Source organism: Panthera leo, chromosome E3 (assembly GCF_018350215.1).
Source record: "Panthera leo isolate Ple1 chromosome E3, P.leo_Ple1_pat1.1, whole genome shotgun sequence".
NCBI classification, from domain to species: domain Eukaryota; kingdom Metazoa; phylum Chordata; class Mammalia; order Carnivora; family Felidae; genus Panthera; species Panthera leo.
This window is the reverse complement of record NC_056694.1, coordinates 37,232,532-37,252,164: the sequence shown is the minus strand read 5'-3', so window position 1 is coordinate 37,252,164 and position 19,633 is coordinate 37,232,532. Positions and strand designations below refer to the sequence as shown.

The following is a 19,633-nucleotide window of genomic DNA, read 5'->3' as shown; positions in this document are numbered from 1 at the left end:
CCCTGGATGCTTGCTATTTTATGTGCTTGCATTAAGATACCACACACCCCCTCACACACACACACACACACACACACACCAAATGGACTTTTTGATAAAGGGGTGAAGACTGGACTGTTTTTTTCTTTAACCAAGATACAAAGGCACACATCTGTTCTAGGGTCCTTCCTGACTTCGGGTGGGGCTGACCTTTACGTGGAGATAGAGTACTGAGTGTCTTAACACCCAAACTGTCCCCATGGAACAGAGAGCGGGGCCCCACCTCATGGGCGACATCCTTCCCTGTTACTTTGCGAACATTATCCTCCACTGTCCTCCATATTCAGTCACTTCTTCCGGTTCTCAGCCCTGCAGCCCCCAATAGGCTGCAGCCCTGATCTGTGGCACCTCTCTTCTCTCACCAACTTGTTTCCAGGATTCTGTCTCTGCCCCTGCTCCCTGGTAAGAGCAGTCAGCTCGAGTCTCTCCACATCACAGGCTCAGCAGCTTGGCAGGGTCCTTAGCATTTAAGAATGTATTCCACTATTCAGCTGGGGTCATCACTTGCTGCATGTGTTGAGGCTGGCCAAGGGTCTCTTGTCATCAAGCCCTGCCCTAGGCAAGGCAGGCTCTGCCTGGCCTCAGCCACAGATAGCCACGATCGGGGCCACAGACCCCACTTGACGTGGCCCAGTGACAAGGGGCCAGGTGCAAGACAGCTTCCACCAAGGCCACAGGAGGCCCCGGGTGGGCCTACTTGCAGGGAAGGTGGCCAGGCTGCGTCACCTGCGCTCCTGGCTCTTCGCACATCCACGGAGACCCCTCACCCTCTGCTCCAGGACACATGCAGTGTGGTCGGGGCTCCACCACAGAAGCCCAAATGTGACACACCTCCACCCATGCGGCCTGTCAAGTGCAATGGCCAGCTTTCCCCCCCATCTCTATCCCTTTCAAATGCCAGAAATTTGGGATGCTTCACAAACAGTGACACAAAATAACTTCTTTGTTCCAAGTTCAACGCAGTGAACCACCAATAAGGCAAGTCAAGAAGATGACGTGGTAGACCCGAGCTCAAAACCAGTTCTGCCACCTGAACAAGGTGCTAAAACCATTCAGGACCTCAGTTTCCCCTCTGTAAAAGGAGAGGCACAAAAGCCGTATGTCTCAGGGTTGCTTGAGAGAATGTTCTGGAAGAGGCACCAACAGGCCCAGGTCCCAGGCCGGGAAGCAGGCGGCCACCTCTGGCACCAGCCTGGACACGACAGTAGTGAGCCTGCAGACTCGCAGCTACTTAGGGAAGCTGGGTTACCGGCAGTGCTGGAGCTCTGGAAGCTGGCCTAGAAGGTAAACACCATGCTTAAACTGAGTGGCCCCCTTCTCTAAAGAACACATAGGGCAGAGCACACGAGGCCAGAAGGACCCGCTTTGTTTATTAGGAAAACAGAGAGTAGGTCATGCACCCTGGAACCTGGGTTATGCTGGAAGGTGAAAATATATACAGTGATTGGGTGACAAATAGAATGGAGCACAGCCTGAGGTCCAAGGCCACCCAGCCATGGGAAACTGCCATACTCCCTGCGTGGAATGTTCCGGAACCCAGTGGTTTCAGCAGCTGCCCCCAAGACTTCAGTGATGACTAAATGGAACAAGTACTCTATACTGTTCCCCTCAGCCACCCAGGAGATAGTGGATGTGCACAGATCAGAAGCATGTCCACCGCAGAAGGACAAAGTGGGCAACCAACGCTGCCTCTGTCCTGGCCACTTGGGGATGGAGCAAAGGCGGCCCTGGCTCCTGCTGTGGGGACAGATGTCAGTCATCTCCACAGGCTTCCTCACACGCCTGCGGAGGTCGGAAGATGGGTTATCAGGGAAGCGTACTCACATGAGTCATCTGTCCTTTAGAACAGCTGTGGCTCTAGGCAGGTGACCCGCAACTCATCCCACTGCCCGCTGACACCACTGGGATACGGAACAAGTCCTCACAGGCTATGTTTTGAAAATGTGGCAAGGCTGGAGGGGAAAGGGGGGAGACCAGGGAAGGCTGGGGTATGTTAATGCTGTAAGGAATGGGAGCCACTGAGGTTTCCCTGAAGTGGACTAATGAGTGTCCCCCGACTTCATGTCCATCCAGAACCTCAGAATGTGCCCTGATTTGGAAACAGGGTCTTTGCAGATGTAATGAGTTAAGATGCTGTCATTCGGGATTAGGGGCCCTAAATGGAACGACTGTGCCCTTACAAGAGGACACCAGAGACACGGGAGAGGCAGAGATGGGAGTGTTGTGGCCACAAACCATGGACACCAGGAACACCGGCAACAGCAGAAGCCAGGAGAGAGGCCTGGGATGGTCTCTCCGTCCGGGCCTCCAGAAGGAGGCAGCCCTGCCCACATCTTGGTTTTGGACTTCTGGCCTCCTGAACTGTGACAGTCCGTCCCTGTGGTGCTGAGCCACCCAGGTCGTGGCCATTTGTACAGCAGCCCCAGGACCCACGTACACCCGGCTTGGGTGTCTAGCCGCCACTGCCGAACTCCGTGTCCAGATTCCTCCTTGGGCCTGAGCACCTGAAATGTCCCACTGCCACAAGCTGGGCCCACACCAGGGGCAAATGGGATCAGTGTGAAATGCCTTAAGGTTAGGATTTTGGTTCCAAAACAGAAACAACTCCAGCAGCTTCATGAACTGTGACCTCGAAATTCTGAAACGGATCCCGGAAATGGACAGTTCAATGAGCGGCGGCCAGGCTTTGGCCCAGGGGCCTCCCGGAGCCGCGCTGTGGGGCTCCGCTGGCCTGGGGGGCGCTGCTCTCTGCTGTGGGTCCGCTGGTGTTTGTGGAGGTCGGTGCCCCGGCGGAAGCCCCTGCCACAGGCCGGGCACACGAAGGGCTTCTCAGCCGCGTGCGTTCTCCGGTGCGCACTGAAGTGGGAGCTGTTGCTGAAGCGCTTCCCACACTCGGCACAGGCGTAGGGCCGCTCGCCGGTGTGTGTCCTGCGGTGGATGACCAGGCTGGAGCTCTGGCTGAAGCGCTTCCCGCACTCCGCGCACGCATAGGGCTTCTCGCCCGTGTGCACCCGCTGGTGCGTGCTGAAGTTGGAGCGGTCACTGAAGCCCTTCCCGCACACCTGACACTTGTAGGGCCGCTCCCCGGTGTGTGTGCGCTGGTGCTTGGTCAAGTGCGACGTCTTACTGAAGCCTTTGCCGCACTCAGGGCACGCGTACGGCTTCTCACCCCGCCGGGGTCCTCCTCTTTCCAGAGACTGCTCAGGCCTCGTCATGCCCCCAACCAGCTCTCGGTCCTGCTCCCTTCTCGTCGGCACGTCCTGCCTGGCGCCCTCTCCATCCTCAAGTTGCAGCCCAAGCCCTGAGACAGAGAAAGCACAGTCCCTGAGGCCTTCGTGGGGCCTTCGTGGGGCGAGGGGATGCTCCTGATAAGAAAGAAAGCAAAGGCTGGGCGGAGCCTCAGAACACTCAGCAGGAAGTGCTTGTCAGACCCTGGATGGAGATAATTAACCATGGGCAGTAGCTCGTGAAATCCTCACCACGCCAAGGAGGTGGGTGCTGTTATGACCCCATTTAAAATGAGGAAACTGAGGCACGGGAAGGTTAAAGAACTTACCCAGAGTCACTTGGCTAGTAAGTTACAGGGTGGGCTCTGGAGTCTAGGCTCTTAGGCTCTAAGCCAGGGATTCTAACCCTGGGGCAATGGTGGCCTTCAGAGGGCACTTGGCAATGTCTGGAGACATTTTTGGTTGTCACAGCCAGGCAGTGGAGTGTTGCTAATGGAATCTACTGAGTGGAGGCCAGGGGGGCTGACGAACACCCTATGGCACACAGGATGGCATAACAGAATTATCCAGCCCCAATGTCAACAGTGTTTTGGTGTTTAACTGAACAATGGCACCACAACCAGGCTAAACGACCTCTTGGGTTGGGACACCTGGGTGGCTCAGTCAGTTAAGCATCGGACTCTTGATCTCAGCTCAGGTCATGACCTCATGGTTTGTGAATTCAAGCCCCGCATCAAGGTCTGTGCTGATGGCGTAGAGCCTGCTTGGGATTCTCTCTCTCCTTCTCTCTCTCTCTGCCCCTTCCCTACACTCTCTCCCTACCCTCTCAAAATAAATATACTTAAAAAAATCCTCTCAGGTTGCTATACTCTCTACTTAACATCTACACTCAGCTGTAAATAAAGCAGATCAGCTTCAGTACTAGTGGATGGGCCTCATCTAATCAGCTGAAGCCCTTAAGAGCAGAACCTGTGGTTTCCCAGAAGAGGAATTGTGCCTGGGTTTCGTGCCAGCTGGCCTGCCCTGCAGACATCAGACTCAGGATTGCAACATCAATTCTCACTTGAATTTCCAGCCTGCAGGACTGCCCTACAGATTTTAGCCTTGCCAGCCTCCACCATCCTATGAGCCAATTCCTTAAAATAAATGCCTTTACTTACACACCACACACACACACACACACACACACACACACACACACACACACACAAATTGGTTCTGTTTCTCTGAAGAAATCCAACTGATACCAAACAAGCACCTCAATTCCTTCAAAACCAGACAGTGTTGGGGGATGAGCTGGGGATGGGGCTGGAAAGGAGAGGCTGTGGATGGCCAAGGCCCTGCCAGGAGCAGCTCTACCCACAGGGGTCACGGGCGGCACAGAGGCTAAGTGAAACTGGACGAGCCGTGTGAACGGAGGAACCCAGGACAGCTCTGGGCACTTGCCTGGGATGAGCTGAGCAGCCATACTCTCCCCACTGCAGCTGGGCCTCTGACGGGTCTCTAGCAACCCTGCCTTTGCAGGCTGCACTCAGCTGGGTGCAGAGCAGGCTCTCCAGGGAGTGTGCCCGGCCCATGGAACCAACCTGGTGCGGGGTGTGAGTTCCTAGTTTAACATGCTCCCCAGGGATTCCTTGGGCCACTGCAGTCCAACAACTGTTGGATTGGCTTGGGTAAGTGGAGAGACAGGATTGGCTTGTGGTGGAGAGACAGGAACGGTACTGGGCAGGGGGACGGCCTGGGAGATGCCAAGTGGGCCACAGCCAGCCTAAGGGAAGGAGCCACCCTCCCTGAGACTGGCCCACATCACAGACATGCCACTGATGAGCACGTTACCCCCGCTGTCGGGCAGCACATCCCAGACGCAGCCCCGCTGAGCCGGGTCCAGGCACTCCCACTCCTCCTGGGACAGGTATGACGCCACGTCCTCCAAGGTCACCGGCACCTGCTGGAGTGCAACCCACTCAGTCCCCTGCCACGGCTCCTTCATGCGGCCGGCCTAGCGGGCTCACCCACCCCCTCCACCTGTAACACAACGGCAGATCCTGCTTGCCTCCCCCACTGCCTCTCTCCTACACCTTCCCTCTCCATATGCGGTCATCCACTCCTGCTCCTCAAGTTCCGCTCACAGAACAGCGGAATCCTGCTAGCTGGGAGGACACCGTCACCACCATGCCGTGTCCCACTGCTGCAGGCCCAGAGACACCATGGACAGAGCCACCGTATGGAGCAGCTGGTCCACTGCGCGCTCAGCCACTGGGGCCCATGCTCCTCAGGGGCACGAGTTAGACATGCCTTGCCTCAGGTCGAACCAGCCCTGGGACCTGAGTCGGGTGTCTTGGGAACTTCAGGATGCCTCCAGGCCAGTAGTTCCCAAATCTAGCACCACAGTGACCTGAGGAGCACATTAAAACCCAAGCAAGCAATGTCTAGAAGAGGCAAATGCACAGAGACAGAAAGAAGACCGCCAGGGGCTGGGGAACAGGGGTGGGGAGGGACCACTAACGGGTACCGGGTGTTTTGAAGAGGAGTATGTTTTGAAAACCATCACGATAGTTGCATAACTCTATACGTATACTAAATGTTAAGTACTCTAAATGGCCGAGTTGTGTGGTATATGAATTATATCTCAATAAAGCTGTTATTTAAACAAGCTACGGAGGCTCTGATTCCAGGCCAGGGCTGGGGGATGAATCTATATTTTTACCCAAGGTCCCAAGAATCTAGCGCCCAGCTAGGTTTGAAGCAATTGCCCCAGTCCACCACTAAGCCCCGGAATCCTCTGCGACACATCTAATACCCAGATGGCATCAGAGAGAAGACTTCCAGGAGGTGAAAGTAAGGGTAAAGGGGTCATTCCACGAGGAGCACCTCCGAAAGCTGGACCTGGCCATGGAGAAAGTGTCCCTGTAACAAGGGCGTGGGACACACAGGGATGCAGCAGAACACCCACTCACCTGGGACCAGGATGAAACGAAGGACGTGGCTGGTGCCATCTCCTGATGCTGGAAGGCCACTGGGCCTGGGGAAAGACACAGAGTGGTCAGAGAAGGCCACACAGCCCAGGTGTGGAAACAGTAGCAAAGGCCCAGACAGGGCCAACTACTCTGCACCTACGCTCAGTCCTGGGCAGGAACCTGTCCTTCCCACATGCAGTGGCCCAGCCTCCTGTGACAACCTCCTCCCTCTGCTTCCTTTCCCTGCAGGGCTTCCTTCATCCAGAGGGATGGCTACTCACCCCTCTTTGGCCAGAGCTGGGGGCTCCTCTTTGGTGTGTGGCTCAGCTGGGCTGGGGGCTGCTGGCTGGAGCATCCAGACCCTTCCTCCAGAGACAGCTCCTCTGGCTCAGCCTCCACTTGGTGTTTCAAGCACTGTTCTCCTGTCCCGTGGGGCAGTACATCATCAGGGAGCACTTCCAGGCCCTGCATGCAGATGGAGATCTGCCCAGCAGTTCCCAGAAGTTTGGGAGAAAACCCACAAGGTCCCCAACCACTTTTGCCTCAGGCACCCCTGGCCATGCTCCCTTCCCAGGCTCCCAGGCTCCCCCCAGCTGTGCCTCACCACCACCACCCCTGCCGGCTACCTCCCCAGGTCTGCCCCCACAGGCCTCCGCATCGCACAGAGTCCTCCCTCCAGACTGTTCTGGGAGAAGGAATGTGAGCTGGGAAGAGGTCAGGCTCCCAACCTGGACAAACGGAGGCTTGCTCTGCCCCTGAGTGAGACTCCACTGTCTCCCCATCACACTGCACTCTCTTACCCCTCCTTCCTTGGTGTTCCCCACAGACCCTGGACCAGAAAGGCCCTGAATCAGATCTCATTTCAGAAGTTCACACTATAGCACGTGCTACATTTCCTGAAGCCAGTGACAAGTGCTCTGAGACCATCTACGTCCCAATTCCAGAACAGGTGAACGCGATCAACTTGGGTCTCAGCGTTTACTGAGCTCTGCAATAGTACTTGGGATAAGAAAACTTTAAAACCAGTGCCAAGGATCCCTGCATCAAGCTCGACATCCCACACTTCTAAGAAGAGACAGTCCCCTGAGGTTATGGGGTGCATAGAGACAGAGGAAAGGCATGCCAAAGAACTAATCCAATCCGAGCTAAGAGCTATGCAGTAGGACTAATCTAATCTGAGCAAGAAGAATTTAAGACTTCCCTATTACTCCAATTTGGTTACAAGATGTTGGGAGCATGCTCTAGAGTCGTGCTGTCCACAGAACTTTCCATGACAACAAAGTGTCCCATATCTTCGCTGTCCAGTACAGTAGCCACTGGCCACGTGTGACAACTGAGCCCCTGAAATGTGGCCAGTGTGACTCAGGAACTACACCTGACATTTTATTTAGTTTTAATTAAAAAAATCACACGTGGGAGCGCCTGGGTGGCTCAGTCGGTTAAGCATCCAACTCCCGAGTTTGGTTCCGGTCACGATCTCACAGTTGATGAGATGGAGCCCTGTATCAGGCTGTCAGCTCAGACAGCCTGGTTGGGATTCTCTCCTCTCCCTCTCTCTCTGCCTCTCCCCTGCTCACACTCTGTCTCTCTCTCAAAAATAAACGTTAAAAAAAAAAAAATCACATGTTACTGGTAGCCACTGCACTGGCCAGCGCAGCTCTGGAGAGGTTGGGGGTGGGGGGGAGCTCTAACTGGGACACCCACCAGCCCCTGCTCTTTCTTCCCAGTGCTCCTCTCCTTCTGGAATCTCTTCAACCCCCAGGGCCCTGCCTTGGAAGATCTCCAGGCTCTTTCCCATCAAAACCTGTGTAGGACCTATGCTGGGGTGAAGTGAATGAACCAAACCACACAGTTCAAAGAGAGCTAGTGGGGCTACATGTGCTTAATCGACAGGTTTACACCCATCGGCCAAGGCTGAGAAACACTTTGCAGTTGCCTTGTTTCACAGGTACAGGCAGCCCCAGGTCCTCCCAATGGCCAAGGCAGGCCTCGGTCTCCACAGCCCAAGGAATCTCCAAAGGCAGATCTTAGGAGCAGAGCCCTGAGGTCTTGGGGCCCCATCTCCTCACCTTAGGGCCAAATTGCCCCCCACCTCACCCGCTGCCTCTGCTTCCTGGGCTCCCGCTGCAGCCCTTCCACGAGGACCACGGCCTCCTCACCACTCTCCGGCTGCTGCTCCCGCACCCGGGCCTGGATCTCCCCAGGCAGCACCATCAGGAACTGCTCCAGCACCAGCAGCTCCAGGATCTGCTCTTTGGTGCGCAATTCAGGCCGCAGCCAGCGGCAGCAGAGCTCCCAAAGGCGGCTCAGGGCCTCCCGTGGTCCGGCCACCTCCTGGTAACAAAAGAGCCTGAAGAGCTGGCGGAAGGTCTCAGGGCTGGGGTCTTCTGTCTCCAGGGAAGGCTCCTCTTCCCAGCAGAAATCCTCCTCCACCTTCACGATCAGGATCTCGTCTTGCTCCAGGGGTGGTGGAGGCTGGAGACCAGGTGTGGTCGCCATTGTCTGGGGCAAGTCTTGCTCTTTCTTGTGCCTGAAAGGTCAAATCTGTCTCTCCCTGTACCTCTGGCCAGACACTGGAAGTGATGTTTTCAGGGCTCTGTGGAGAAACAACATAATCATTTGGGGTGCAGCACTGGGGCTAGTTAAGTGTCCACACCCATAAGGCCCTGCCCTAGCCCCAGAGCCAACTCACCCTCATTGGCAAAAGACCTGAAGTAAATCAAACTGTCCTTGCTTCTAAGCCCCCTGGTAATTCCTAAGCAAGTTGCTTAAACTCTCAGGGCATCGATTCCTCGTTCAAAAAGTAGAGATGATGATATTCCTACACACAGGCTTTTTAAAGGACTAACCGGGATTTTGCAAAAGGTTTTGAGCACTGACTGGAACGGGGCCAGAGCTTGGGAAGTGCAGTTTTCATTACTACGGTTGGCCCTTTTAGGATGGGGTCCCCTTGGAAATAGAACCAGGGCCCTCTGTGTCCAAGGGGACGCGGGTTCTGTCACGACTTGACCCTCCAATTCGGGCTCGGCAAGCCCTGAAAGCCCGCCGGGTACCCTCGGTGGATGGGTCACCACGACCCCTCCAACTCCAGGGTCCTGAGAGAGTAGGGACTCCCCGGCCGGGCATGCTTTCCCCGGTTTCGTCCTCAGGTGCAGGGTGAGCGGTGGCCCAGGCCGAGCACAACCCCGGGTTCTGGTGAAGAAGGGCTGCGGGACGCAAGCGGCGTGGGCCGGGACTCCGCGCCCGCACTCACCGGCAGCGCGGCGGGTCGGGCCGGGGGCAGGACCGTGGGCGCGGGGAGTGCAGCAGGCGGGCCGGCTAGACCCTAGACCGACAACCTGCACAAAGCGGAACCCAAGCTATGTCCTCTTCCAGCCACGGGCTGAGCCCGCTGTGGTACTAGAGAACGAGGCCGTGTGGGCGGACCCACCGCAGCACTGTGGGTAATGTAGTCCTCGCGCCATTAGCTGGGCCGGCTGTCGAGGGTGGGAATAAGCCTGGAAGGGCAGGCCCGCGAGATGCATTGTGGGCAACGTAGTCCTCGAACCCCTGGCCGACTACCTGTAAGCGCGTGGGAATGAGACCGCGTGGGCGGGACCACAGGAAGCATTATGGGTATCGTAGTCCTTGCACCTTCAGTGAGTAGGGGAGCGTTTCGAGGTCCCGTAGCTTCTGGGCCATGCCACCCGTGTCGCCTCCATTCGCCCTCCCCTAGCCTGAGAAAGGTCCACGGTGGGAGGGGATTTTGTAAATTTACGTTTCTACTTACATAGTACTTTGTATGTACCAGGCTCTGTTTTAAATACTTTGCAACTTATTAACAGTTCATCTTTGAAACAAAGACGGGAGGTAGGTACTATTAGCAATATTTTACAGATGAGGAAAGGAGGCAGAGAGGTTCAGTGACCAGACCAAGGTCACACACCCTCAGTAAGTGGAGAGCTGAGGTGAGGTTGGAATCCAGGCATCCGTCCTAGTCCAACTCCTTAATTTTAGAGACTAAGAACTGAAGACCCAGAAAGTTACTTATTTGGAGCATCTTGGATACCAATGGCTGATTTCTTTTATTTGTTAATTTAATCAACAAATACTGGGCTCTGCTTTGTAACAGGCAGGCACCATGAACAGGAAGTGAACTAGACAAATGCTCCCTGGTGTTACTGTCCAGACTGGAGAACACTAAGCCCCTGGCCCTTTAAGCAGGTAAAGGGTCTTGGTGAGGGTAACCTGCCTACCACATGGTAAGTGCTCCATCAGCATTATCGCTGACATAAGGACCAGGCCATCCCTGAGTCCTTTAGTTCTGGCATCCCCAGACCTAGCACCTAACCCCATCTTCCCACTAGCTTTTCTCCCCCTCCTACTCTGCATTCTGTCTCATGTTTCATTTCCCCTGCTACATCCAGCATCCAGTTTTTATTGTGAGCACACCAAGCGGAACAAGGCACTGGGATGCCTATGACTTATTTCTGGAGACAGCCTCTCCCTGAGTGGGAGGCATCTTTAAAATAATTTTTTTTTTTAACATTTATTCATTCTTGAGAGACAGAACAGAGCATGAGCTGGGGAGGGGCAGAGAGAAAGGGAGCCAAAATCCAAAGCAGGCTCCAGGCTCTGAGCCATCAGCACAGAGCTCAAACACAGGGCTTGAGCTCACTGACTGCGAGATCATGACCTGAGCCGAAGTCAGACGCCCAACCAACTGAGCCACTCAGGCGCCCCCTGAGTGGGAGGCATCTTTAAGAGCAGATTTCAGGACTGCCTTCAAGACCACCACAGCCTTGTGGTGGGGTCTGAAGAAAGGCAGGATGATATACGCCTCAGTTTCTTCTTCAACATGAGGGTGCTGGTCAGGACAGGCGGGGGTGTTAAGAATAAACTAGCACCAACATGTGGAGCTATTCAGAGAACTGGTACTTAAGTCCAACACAAGAGGCCTGCCAACTGATTTGCTTTGGGAACAGAATGTGCAAAGGGGAACTTTGAACAAGTCACAGGGAGCATATAGCAGGAGAGGAAGAAGAAAGGACAAATAAAATGGGAGAGGGAAAAGGAGGAAAACAGAAGAGGCTGGTGGAGAATCTGAGGGACAGTCAGCAAGTTCTGTAGGGCTGACAACCATCATCTAGTTGCAGAACGTGCTGGGTTGCATCTAGGGAAGGGGACAGGTGTGGGGACGCCAGCATTTTCAAAGCTGTCCCATGCCTTCCCCTTTCTGACTGCCTCCTGGTTAGCTGTGGGAACCAGGCATCTCCTCCTCAGAGCCGTATGCACAGAAGTTACCAAGTCTATGTAGTGACCCAGGCTCTGGCCTTCTCCTGTCTGGGCAATTTTCAGTGACTACAACCGACAGAGATTAAAAGGACAAATTTCTCCTTTGCTCAGGATTTCATGTTTGCTTGTCTGTTTAGTATTTCGGTCTTAATTCTATTATGGGGGGAGACACAAACAGGCGGCCCCTAACAAATGTGAATCGGGGTGAACTGGGGCCTCCAAAGACGTACACCAAGCCAGTGCTTCAAATCCTGGCTCCACCCCTTGTCAACAAGGTGTGCCTTGCCTTCCGCACCCGTAAAATGAAGATTGCCACAGCTTCCGCTTCAGGGAGCTGAGAGATGGGATTAGATGAGATTACGTTTGTAAAACACCCGTGACAATATCCAGCACGTGACAAACGCTCCTTAGGCTTCATGACTTGTAGCTACTCTGAGATGGAGTACGCGGTCTCAGTGCGTGGGTCTCAGATGCCTGGTGCCGTGGAGTTCCTGTAAGAGGCCCACGGGGCTACTAAGGTCCCAAGCATTGTTCGTGGTCTGAATGAGAAGTATTTATCGTTATACACACATATCACTATATTTATACTTCTAACTGTAGCTTGTTTTCGTAGTGGTTATGGAGTCTACAAGACCGTTTGAGTTAAAACGGCAGCCTCCTACTCACAGAAGTTTGCAAGCAACTGAGCGACCCACACATATGCTTCTCGGAAGACAGAGGGGAAGTTCCCTTCAGACCGATGCCATGGTTCCATCATCACAGACAAAGCATCGATTCAGCTCGCATTTGCTCTTGGTGTTTAACTGTGGCAGGGAAACGAGGGTTTACAATCAAGCTCTCCAAAAGTTGTCATCTTTGGTAGCAATTTCTCAGTATCCAAATGAGTAAGAAACAAAAATTCAATATACAAGTCAAATAGTTTAGCTAATTTGACTACATTATCTAAGAGAGTCGTCATGGAGCTACCATGCCCCAAAACTGATATATAATGGGTGTTTTGTTACTTTTTATAAGGCCTCTATGAGCTAATAATAAAACCTAATGTTTTTAAAGCACTTCCTAAGTCCATGGGATTTTCTTACTGTGCTACTGAAATCTTCACAATGACTCTCTTTTATAGATATCATTATGACCCATGTTTTAGATGAGTAAACTGAGGCTCCGAGAGGTGCAGAACTCTGCCAAGGCCGCACACAGCTAGGAAAGTGGCAAAGCCAAGTCAAACTCCGGCAAGTCCACTCCAGAGCCTGCTGCCCCAACCACTCACCTAAGGCACTCCTGAACGCCAGCCCGGTAATCAGAGCTCTGCCTTGAAATAAATATCCGAGTGATTTCTTGGAAGATTCTGGTTATCCTTAATTTTTTTTTAATTTTTTTTTAACATTGATTTATTATTGAGAGATAGAGACAGAGCATGAGCATGGGAGGGGCAGAGAGAGGGGGAGACATAGAATCTGAAGCAGGCTCCAGTCTCTGAGCTGTCAGCACAAAGCCTGATGTGGGGCTCAAACTCACAAACCGTGAAATCATGACCTGAGCCAAAGTCAGATGCTTAACGGACTCAGCCCCCCAGGCGCCCCTGGTTATCCTTTAAAGGATAAGGTTAGAGGTTATCCTTTAAAGTGGCTACTTTGGGCCAGAATACCCACTCTGTTTTTCTAAACATAGTGGGAAAATCTGCTTGGTTCATAGTAGGTGCTCAGTAAATATTTGCTGAATGACTGAATAAATTAATAGGAAGCACTTGTTCTTCGGACACTGACCTGTGCTTCCCAACCTTATACAAGTTTGATTCACAAACCTGATGATGGTGACATAAAGGGGGATAAACATGACCTACGCCCCAGAGGAAACTTGCTAGGATTAAATGAGCTAGTACATTAGAATACTTCACACTAGGGTGAAACAAAGAAGCAGTCAGTAAGCATTAGTGTTGTCACTGTTTTCACTAACAGAAAGGATGAGAGACAAGCTGTGAATGCTGGGAACCCTCTCCTTGGAGTCTGGCTGTGTTTTGGTTCCATTATTAAATTTGAGACAGATGAGAAGGACACATCAGTTAACAGGAGGCAGGAGACAGCCATTGTTTATACCCTGAATCACCCAGCATTTGAAACTTTATCTTCTTTTTTTTTTTTAATGTTTATTTTTGAGAGAGAGAGAGACAGTGTATGAGTGGGGGAGGGGCAGAGAGAGAGGGAGACACAGAATCTGAAGCAGGCTCCAGGCTCTGAGCTGTCAGCACAGAGCCCGACACAGGGCTCGAACCCACAGACCACGAGATCATGACCTGAACCGAAGTCAGACGCTCAACCGACTGAGCCACCCAGGCACCTCTGAAACTTTATCTTCTTGTCCCTACAGACAGCAGGCCAAATAAGAACCAGACAAGTAAGAACAGCCTTGCAAAGCATGACTATTCCTCCGAGAGAGCTGCTCCAGGATAAAGGAGAAAGGCTGGAGTGTGGAGGAAGGGGGATTCAAGGACCACCAGGCATACTTGGAAATCCTTACTCCCAGGGATGACATCTGCTAGACTCTCCTGTGTGTGGTCAGCTCACGCATCACTCAGAATGGGGTGAAGATTCCACACGCTCCTTTTGGGAAACACAGTGTCTTCGTCTGCCAGGCTGCCATAACAACATACCACAGACTTTTATGTCTTACAGTTCTGAAGGCTGGAAGTCCAAGATTAAGGTGTCAGTGGATTTAGTTCCTGAAGGGAGCTCTCTTCTGGCTTGCAGACTGCTACCTTGTCATTGTGCCCTCACATGGTAGAGACAGTGATCTCCCTCTCTCTCTCTTTTAATGTTTACTTATTTTGAGAGCAAGAGAGAGGGATGGGGAGGGGCAGAGAGAGGGAGAGAGAATCCCAAGCAGGTTCTGTGCTGTTAAGTGCAGAGCCCGATGTGGGGCTCGAACCTACAAACTGTGAGATCGTGACTGGAGCCGAAATTAAGAGTCGGATGCTTAACTAAGCCACTCAGGCGCGTTTCTCCCATTTTTCTTAAAACACATGTCCATCTTGGTCTTCTGTGTATACCATGTGGGACAGTGACATGGGCATGGAGAACTTCTCCCTACCACAAGAAACAGAGCAGCTCTGGCATAGACAGCTGCTGATGCAAGGCAGTGTCAGGGACATGGGAAGTAGTGGGGGGCGCAGGCCCCATGCTGCCAGCCAGTCTGACTGTTTCTCAGAAGTCTGACATATGGAGGTTTAGGTAGAAACTCCTAATTTTGAATGTAGCCTCAAAAGCGGCTTTAAGTCCTATGTGGGGGTCTCCTGGGTGGCTCAGCTGGTTAAACGTCCGATTCTTGACATTGACTGAGGTCATGATCTCACAGTTCATGGATTCAAGCCCTATGGATGGGCTCTGCGCTGACAGTGTGGATCCTGCTTGGTTTTCTCTCCCTCTCTGCCTCTCCCCTGCTTACCCTCTCTCTCTCTCAAAATAAATGAACGTTAAAAGAATAAATCCTGTGTGAGATAAATAAAACCCACCAACATGCTTCCAGGTCGAGTCTGGCGCACACATAGACGTACATACATAGTCGTATAAAATGATGCAGGTGCTGATAGTGGAGGGGAGAGAGTGATGCAGTTGTTCCTTTAGGTGGAGATTATTTACACAAAAAGACCCTCCGTTCACCTGGGCTCCACCAGCATCTCCTTAGCTTCAATATTTTCTTCAACAGCTTTCTCCAAAAGGGCATGAGGCCAAAGCTAAAGGTAGAGAAACAAAGGTAAAATATCTGTCTCCCCTCAAAAATCCGTTCAGCCCTACTGAGGGCTGAAGCCAGCCATGCAGAGGAAAGCCAGCCTGTGTGAGAAAGAGAGACAGAGGCAGACACAAAGAGGGAGAAAGGCACAGATGAGGAGTGCACTTTCTCAATCACTGTTTAGGAAAAAGTGACTCATGTGTTACACAGTGGTATGTAAAGCTTTATCCAGACCAGAGGTAGGTGCAGGGACCCCTGCAAGGGGGTGTGCAGTAAGGAAGAGATACTGAGTTCAACTCCAAGTACAACAAGGAAAAGTGGGGCTTTATAGCCAAGGTGGAGGAGGATGGAAAATTAGTAAGAGGAAACATCGAGGGATTCTGACAAAATCAACCTAGTAGGATTCTTCCTGAAGGCAAGCTGGGGTGATCAGACATCACCTGAGGGATGCTGGGGCGTGAAGAACCCAATCAGGTATCAAGGGTTGGGGTATTGGCTAAAGTGACCCTGCCGGATTCTTGCTAAAACTGGGCGATGCATAAATGAATACAGAAGTCCAAAAGCCAAGGCCTTGTTGAGAGTTCAGAGTAACCTAAGTAGAGTTTGGTCGAGGAACCTTTGCCACCACCGCCAGAGTAAACGGATTATCTCTGGCTCTCTCTCTCTGTCTCTCTCTCTCAGACAGGAAGACTGATCTCCAGAAATAGGAAGTGCCCTTTAGGTTTCTAAAGGCACAAGTTGTTCAAGAAAAGACTTCAAAAGATGCCAAGGGCCCCCGCCCACCGTCTACCTAAGAGATAGAGACCTTCCAGGTCAATGCACAGCCCCAACCCAACATCCAACCCCAAATATTCCTTGTCCTGTCTGCTTGCTTTGGAAATAATATCAGCCACCAATCTCTGAGCACCTGGCAATACACATTTCTCCGTCTATTCTTAATCTAGTAATAATAGGGGTAGTGTGATCTCTACAGGTAAAACCCCCTGAAGCTCCGAGTTTTAAGTACTGAAACCAAGGAGGGTCACACAGTCAGGAAGTGACAGAAATGAGCCTGAAACCCACGTCTTTGATTCCAGAACCCCAGCCCCGAAGCACCAGGTTTGAGCACTCAGCCCGTAATAATAACCCAGGCTTCCTAAGGTCTGACTCGGGTGCTACGCTGGACTCTCTCTCCCCGTCCTCTTCGGCTGAACACGCTCTGCCGCGTTTGCCTGTCTGGGGAGCGCCCGGACCCCTCCGCCCAGAGAGACCGGGAAACACCGTCCGCTCAGGTTCGAATCCCGCCTTTGCACTAGTGGCTGCAAAAGCGCTGAGCGCACCGCCCGCGCGCAAATAAACGTTGGCGCCGCTGCCAACCGGATTCGCCGTCTCGCGAGTCTTTCGCCAAGGATCGCGCGAGGTCTGTGATTGCCGGAGGCGGAAGTCGCTGACGCCGGAGCCGAAGGGAGGACGAGACTACACGTCCCAGAGTGCCCAGCGCCGCGCTGGAAAGGCAGACGCCTGGGCCCACCCGGCTTACAGTGGGGTGCAGCGCGTCTTTGGGGGTCTCCACAGGAGGCGGCTCGGCCAGGGCCTCAGAGGGTGGAGCTTCGTCTTCAGGGCGGCCGCGTCTTGGTTGCTGAGGCCGTGCCAGGTCTTGGGGGGTTCTGAGCCTCAGTTAACACATCTGTGAATGGGGACGTTAGCCCTTCAAGGTTGTAACAAGTTCAAAACCATTCAACACGTTTTTCAGAGCATGCTGAGTCCTCCCCTGTGCTAGGTGCAGGGGTTACCAGAGTGGTTAGCAGGCGCTTATTTTCTTGAAATTCAAATTCTACCAAGAGAAGTCGCTTTGATCTTCATTAGCATGGTGCTCTTTAAGAGGTGTTTGGTTTTTTTTTATTTTTTTATTTATTTTTATTTTTTATTTTTTATTTTTTTTATTTTTTAATATATGAAATTTACTGTCAAATTGGTTTCCATACAACACCCAGTGCTCATCCCAAAAGGTTTTTTTTTTAATGTTTATTCATTTTTGAGAGAGCGCGCGCGCGCGCGAACGGGGGAGGGGCAGAGAGAGAGGGAGACACAGAATCCCCAACAGGCTCCAGGCTCTGAGCTGTCACCTCAAACCCACCCACTGTGAGATCATGACCTAAGTCTAAGTCAGATGCTCAACCGACAGAGCCACCAAGGCACCCCTAAGAGGTGTTCTTAAGTTCATATGATTGACTTACTAATCCTCCTTGGGTATCTAGAAATCTTACATTCCTTTCTAGAAGGAGAAGAGAAAAGCCCTCGCAGGTCACAGAATGGGAGTTAGACCTCTTGCCCAACTCTCAAGCACCGAAGGCTGTAAATAGACACCACTAAATCTGCACAGAAGCAGGAAATGTTACAGACCACTGCAGCCCCTCAGTGATGAACAGCCCCCGGTCCCTTTAAAACCCTCTTGGCTAGGCAGAAACCAGGGAACTGGCTTTTGGACAAGAGCCACCTTCTCCCGCAGATGGCTGGCCTCCTGAATAAAGCTCATATTCCTTTCCAGTCAATACTCCTCTCTTGAGTGTTGGCCTTTGGAGGGGAGGGCAGCTGAAGTTGGGATCTGGTAACAAGAGGCATACAGTGATGAAATCACTGCACAAGTAAGTTAGTTATATCTTTGGTACATCCTGCCATACGGTATACAAGTGTACAAGCATACAAGGGTATACATCCTGCCTTTGGGTTCAAGTGATAGTTGAGCAGAGGTGTTAAAGCAGGATGGAGTTAACCTAGGGAGTTGCGGGGGGAGAGCTCTACACAGAAGGAACCTCAAGTGTGAAGGTCGCTAGGCCTGAGAGATTGGGGTGAATTTAAAGGACAGAAAGGGGGGCGCCTGGGTGGCTCAGTTAAGCGTCTGACTTCAGCTCAGGTCATGATCTTGCGGATCATGAGTTTGAGCCCCACGTTGGGCTCTGTGCTCACAGCTCAGAGCTTGGAACCTGCGTCAGATTCTCTGTCTCCCTCTCTCTCTGCCCCTTGTCTGCTTGTGCTCTATCTCTCTCTGTCTCTCAAAAATAAACAAAAATTAAAAAAAAAAAAAAATAAAGGACAGAAAGGATGGGGCGCCTGGGTGGCTCAGTTGGTTAAGCGTCCAACTTCAGCTCAGGTCACGATCTTGCAGTTCACCAGTTGGAGCCCCACTATGGGCTCTGTGCTGACAGCTGGGAACCTGGAGCCTGCTTCAGATTCAGAGATTCCCTCTCTCTCTGCCCCTCCCCCATTCACACTCTGTGTTTCTCTCTCAAAAATAAACACTGGAAAAAAAAAAAAAAAAAGGACAGAAAGGAGACAAGTATGGCCCAGGATCAGGAGATGAAGCTTGGAAGAGAGGCTGGAGAGGTGAGATCATGCAGGAGGGCCTTGGAACTTCTGGTGAGGATTGAGGCTTTTATCCTAAAAGCAATGCGAAATCAGTAGAGTTTGGGGTTTTAAGTAGGAGAGTGTTGCAATACGGTAGGAAGCTTTGTGGAGTAGAGATCTCGGAGAGAACAGAAGGAGCAATGAGACCAGCTGGAAGCTCCTGGAATGTTTCAGAGATGAGGTAATACTAGCGAAGGTAGTAGTCACAAGGTGTGGAGCTAACTGAGATTCCTGAAGCAGAAACAGCAGTTAATTGGGCTGGGCTGAAGGAAAGAGAGGGCAAGAAAAACTGATCAGTAAAACAGGGACCATAACATCTACCACTATAGGTACCATTTTGATTAAAAGAGGCAAAACGGGTGCCTGGGTGGCTCAGTCAGTTAAGCATCCAATTCTCGATTTCAATTCAGATTATGATCTCAGGGTTCATGGGATTGAGTCCTGCGTCAGGTTCCATGCTAACAGCGCAGATCCTGCTTGGGATTCTCTCCTCACTCTCTGCCCCTCCCCCTGCTTGCGTGCGCATGCTCTCTCTCAAATAAATACATTTTAAAAAGTTCCTAATGTTTATTCATTTATGTAGAGAGGAGAGAGAACAGTAATACAACATTTCCATAAATTGTGAAAACATGCAGAACATACTACATGCAACTTAGGGATATATGCCTATGTAGCAAAAGTGTGAAGAAATGCTTAGGAATTGGATAAACACCAAATTCAGCCTGTTGATTGCTCATGGCAGTGGGGGCAGGAGTTGGAGAGAGATGTGATGGATAAGGCTTGCAGCAGGCAATAAACTGCAAATTTTAATGTTTTTTTAAATTTTTTATTAAAAAAATTTTTTTTGAGAGAGAGCACACAAACAGGGGAGAGGGGCAGAGACAGAAAGAGAGAGAGAGAGAGAGAGAGAGAGAGAGAGAGAGAGAGAGAATCTTAAGCAAGCTCTGCACTGAGTGTGGAGGCTCATTTCCACAATCCTGGGATCACAACCCGAGCTGAAATCAAGAGTTGGATGCTCAACCAACTGAG

The 19,633-nt window shown here is 51.9% G+C and overlaps 1 protein-coding gene across 6 annotated transcripts; it reads right to left on the bottom strand.

The window, feature by feature from the left end:
* Positions 1 to 1,390: 1,390 nt before the first annotated feature.
* On the bottom strand, positions 1,391 to 17,017 carry ZNF500 (zinc finger protein 500). 6 transcript variants are annotated; one of them, XM_042922423.1, is made up of 8 exons: positions 16,283 to 16,361; positions 15,151 to 15,224; positions 12,164 to 12,300; positions 8,321 to 8,819; positions 6,505 to 6,688; positions 6,224 to 6,288; positions 5,103 to 5,214; positions 1,391 to 3,340 (listed from the first exon to the last, which is right to left on the bottom strand). In XM_042922423.1, the coding sequence occupies exons 4-8, from the start codon at positions 8,720 to 8,722 to the stop codon at positions 2,655 to 2,657; spliced, it is 1,449 nt and encodes a 482-aa protein (XP_042778357.1). In that variant the 5' UTR covers positions 8,723 to 8,819; positions 12,164 to 12,300; positions 15,151 to 15,224; positions 16,283 to 16,361; the 3' UTR covers positions 1,391 to 2,654. The 6 variants fall into 6 exon arrangements, with proteins under 6 accessions (XP_042778357.1, XP_042778356.1, XP_042778358.1 ...); XM_042922422.1 differs by adding an exon at positions 9,785 to 9,939 and having other exon boundaries at positions 15,151 to 16,304; XM_042922424.1 differs by lacking the exons at positions 15,151 to 15,224; positions 16,283 to 16,361 and adding an exon at positions 16,740 to 17,017.
* Between the last annotated feature and the right edge of the window lie 2,616 nt (positions 17,018 to 19,633).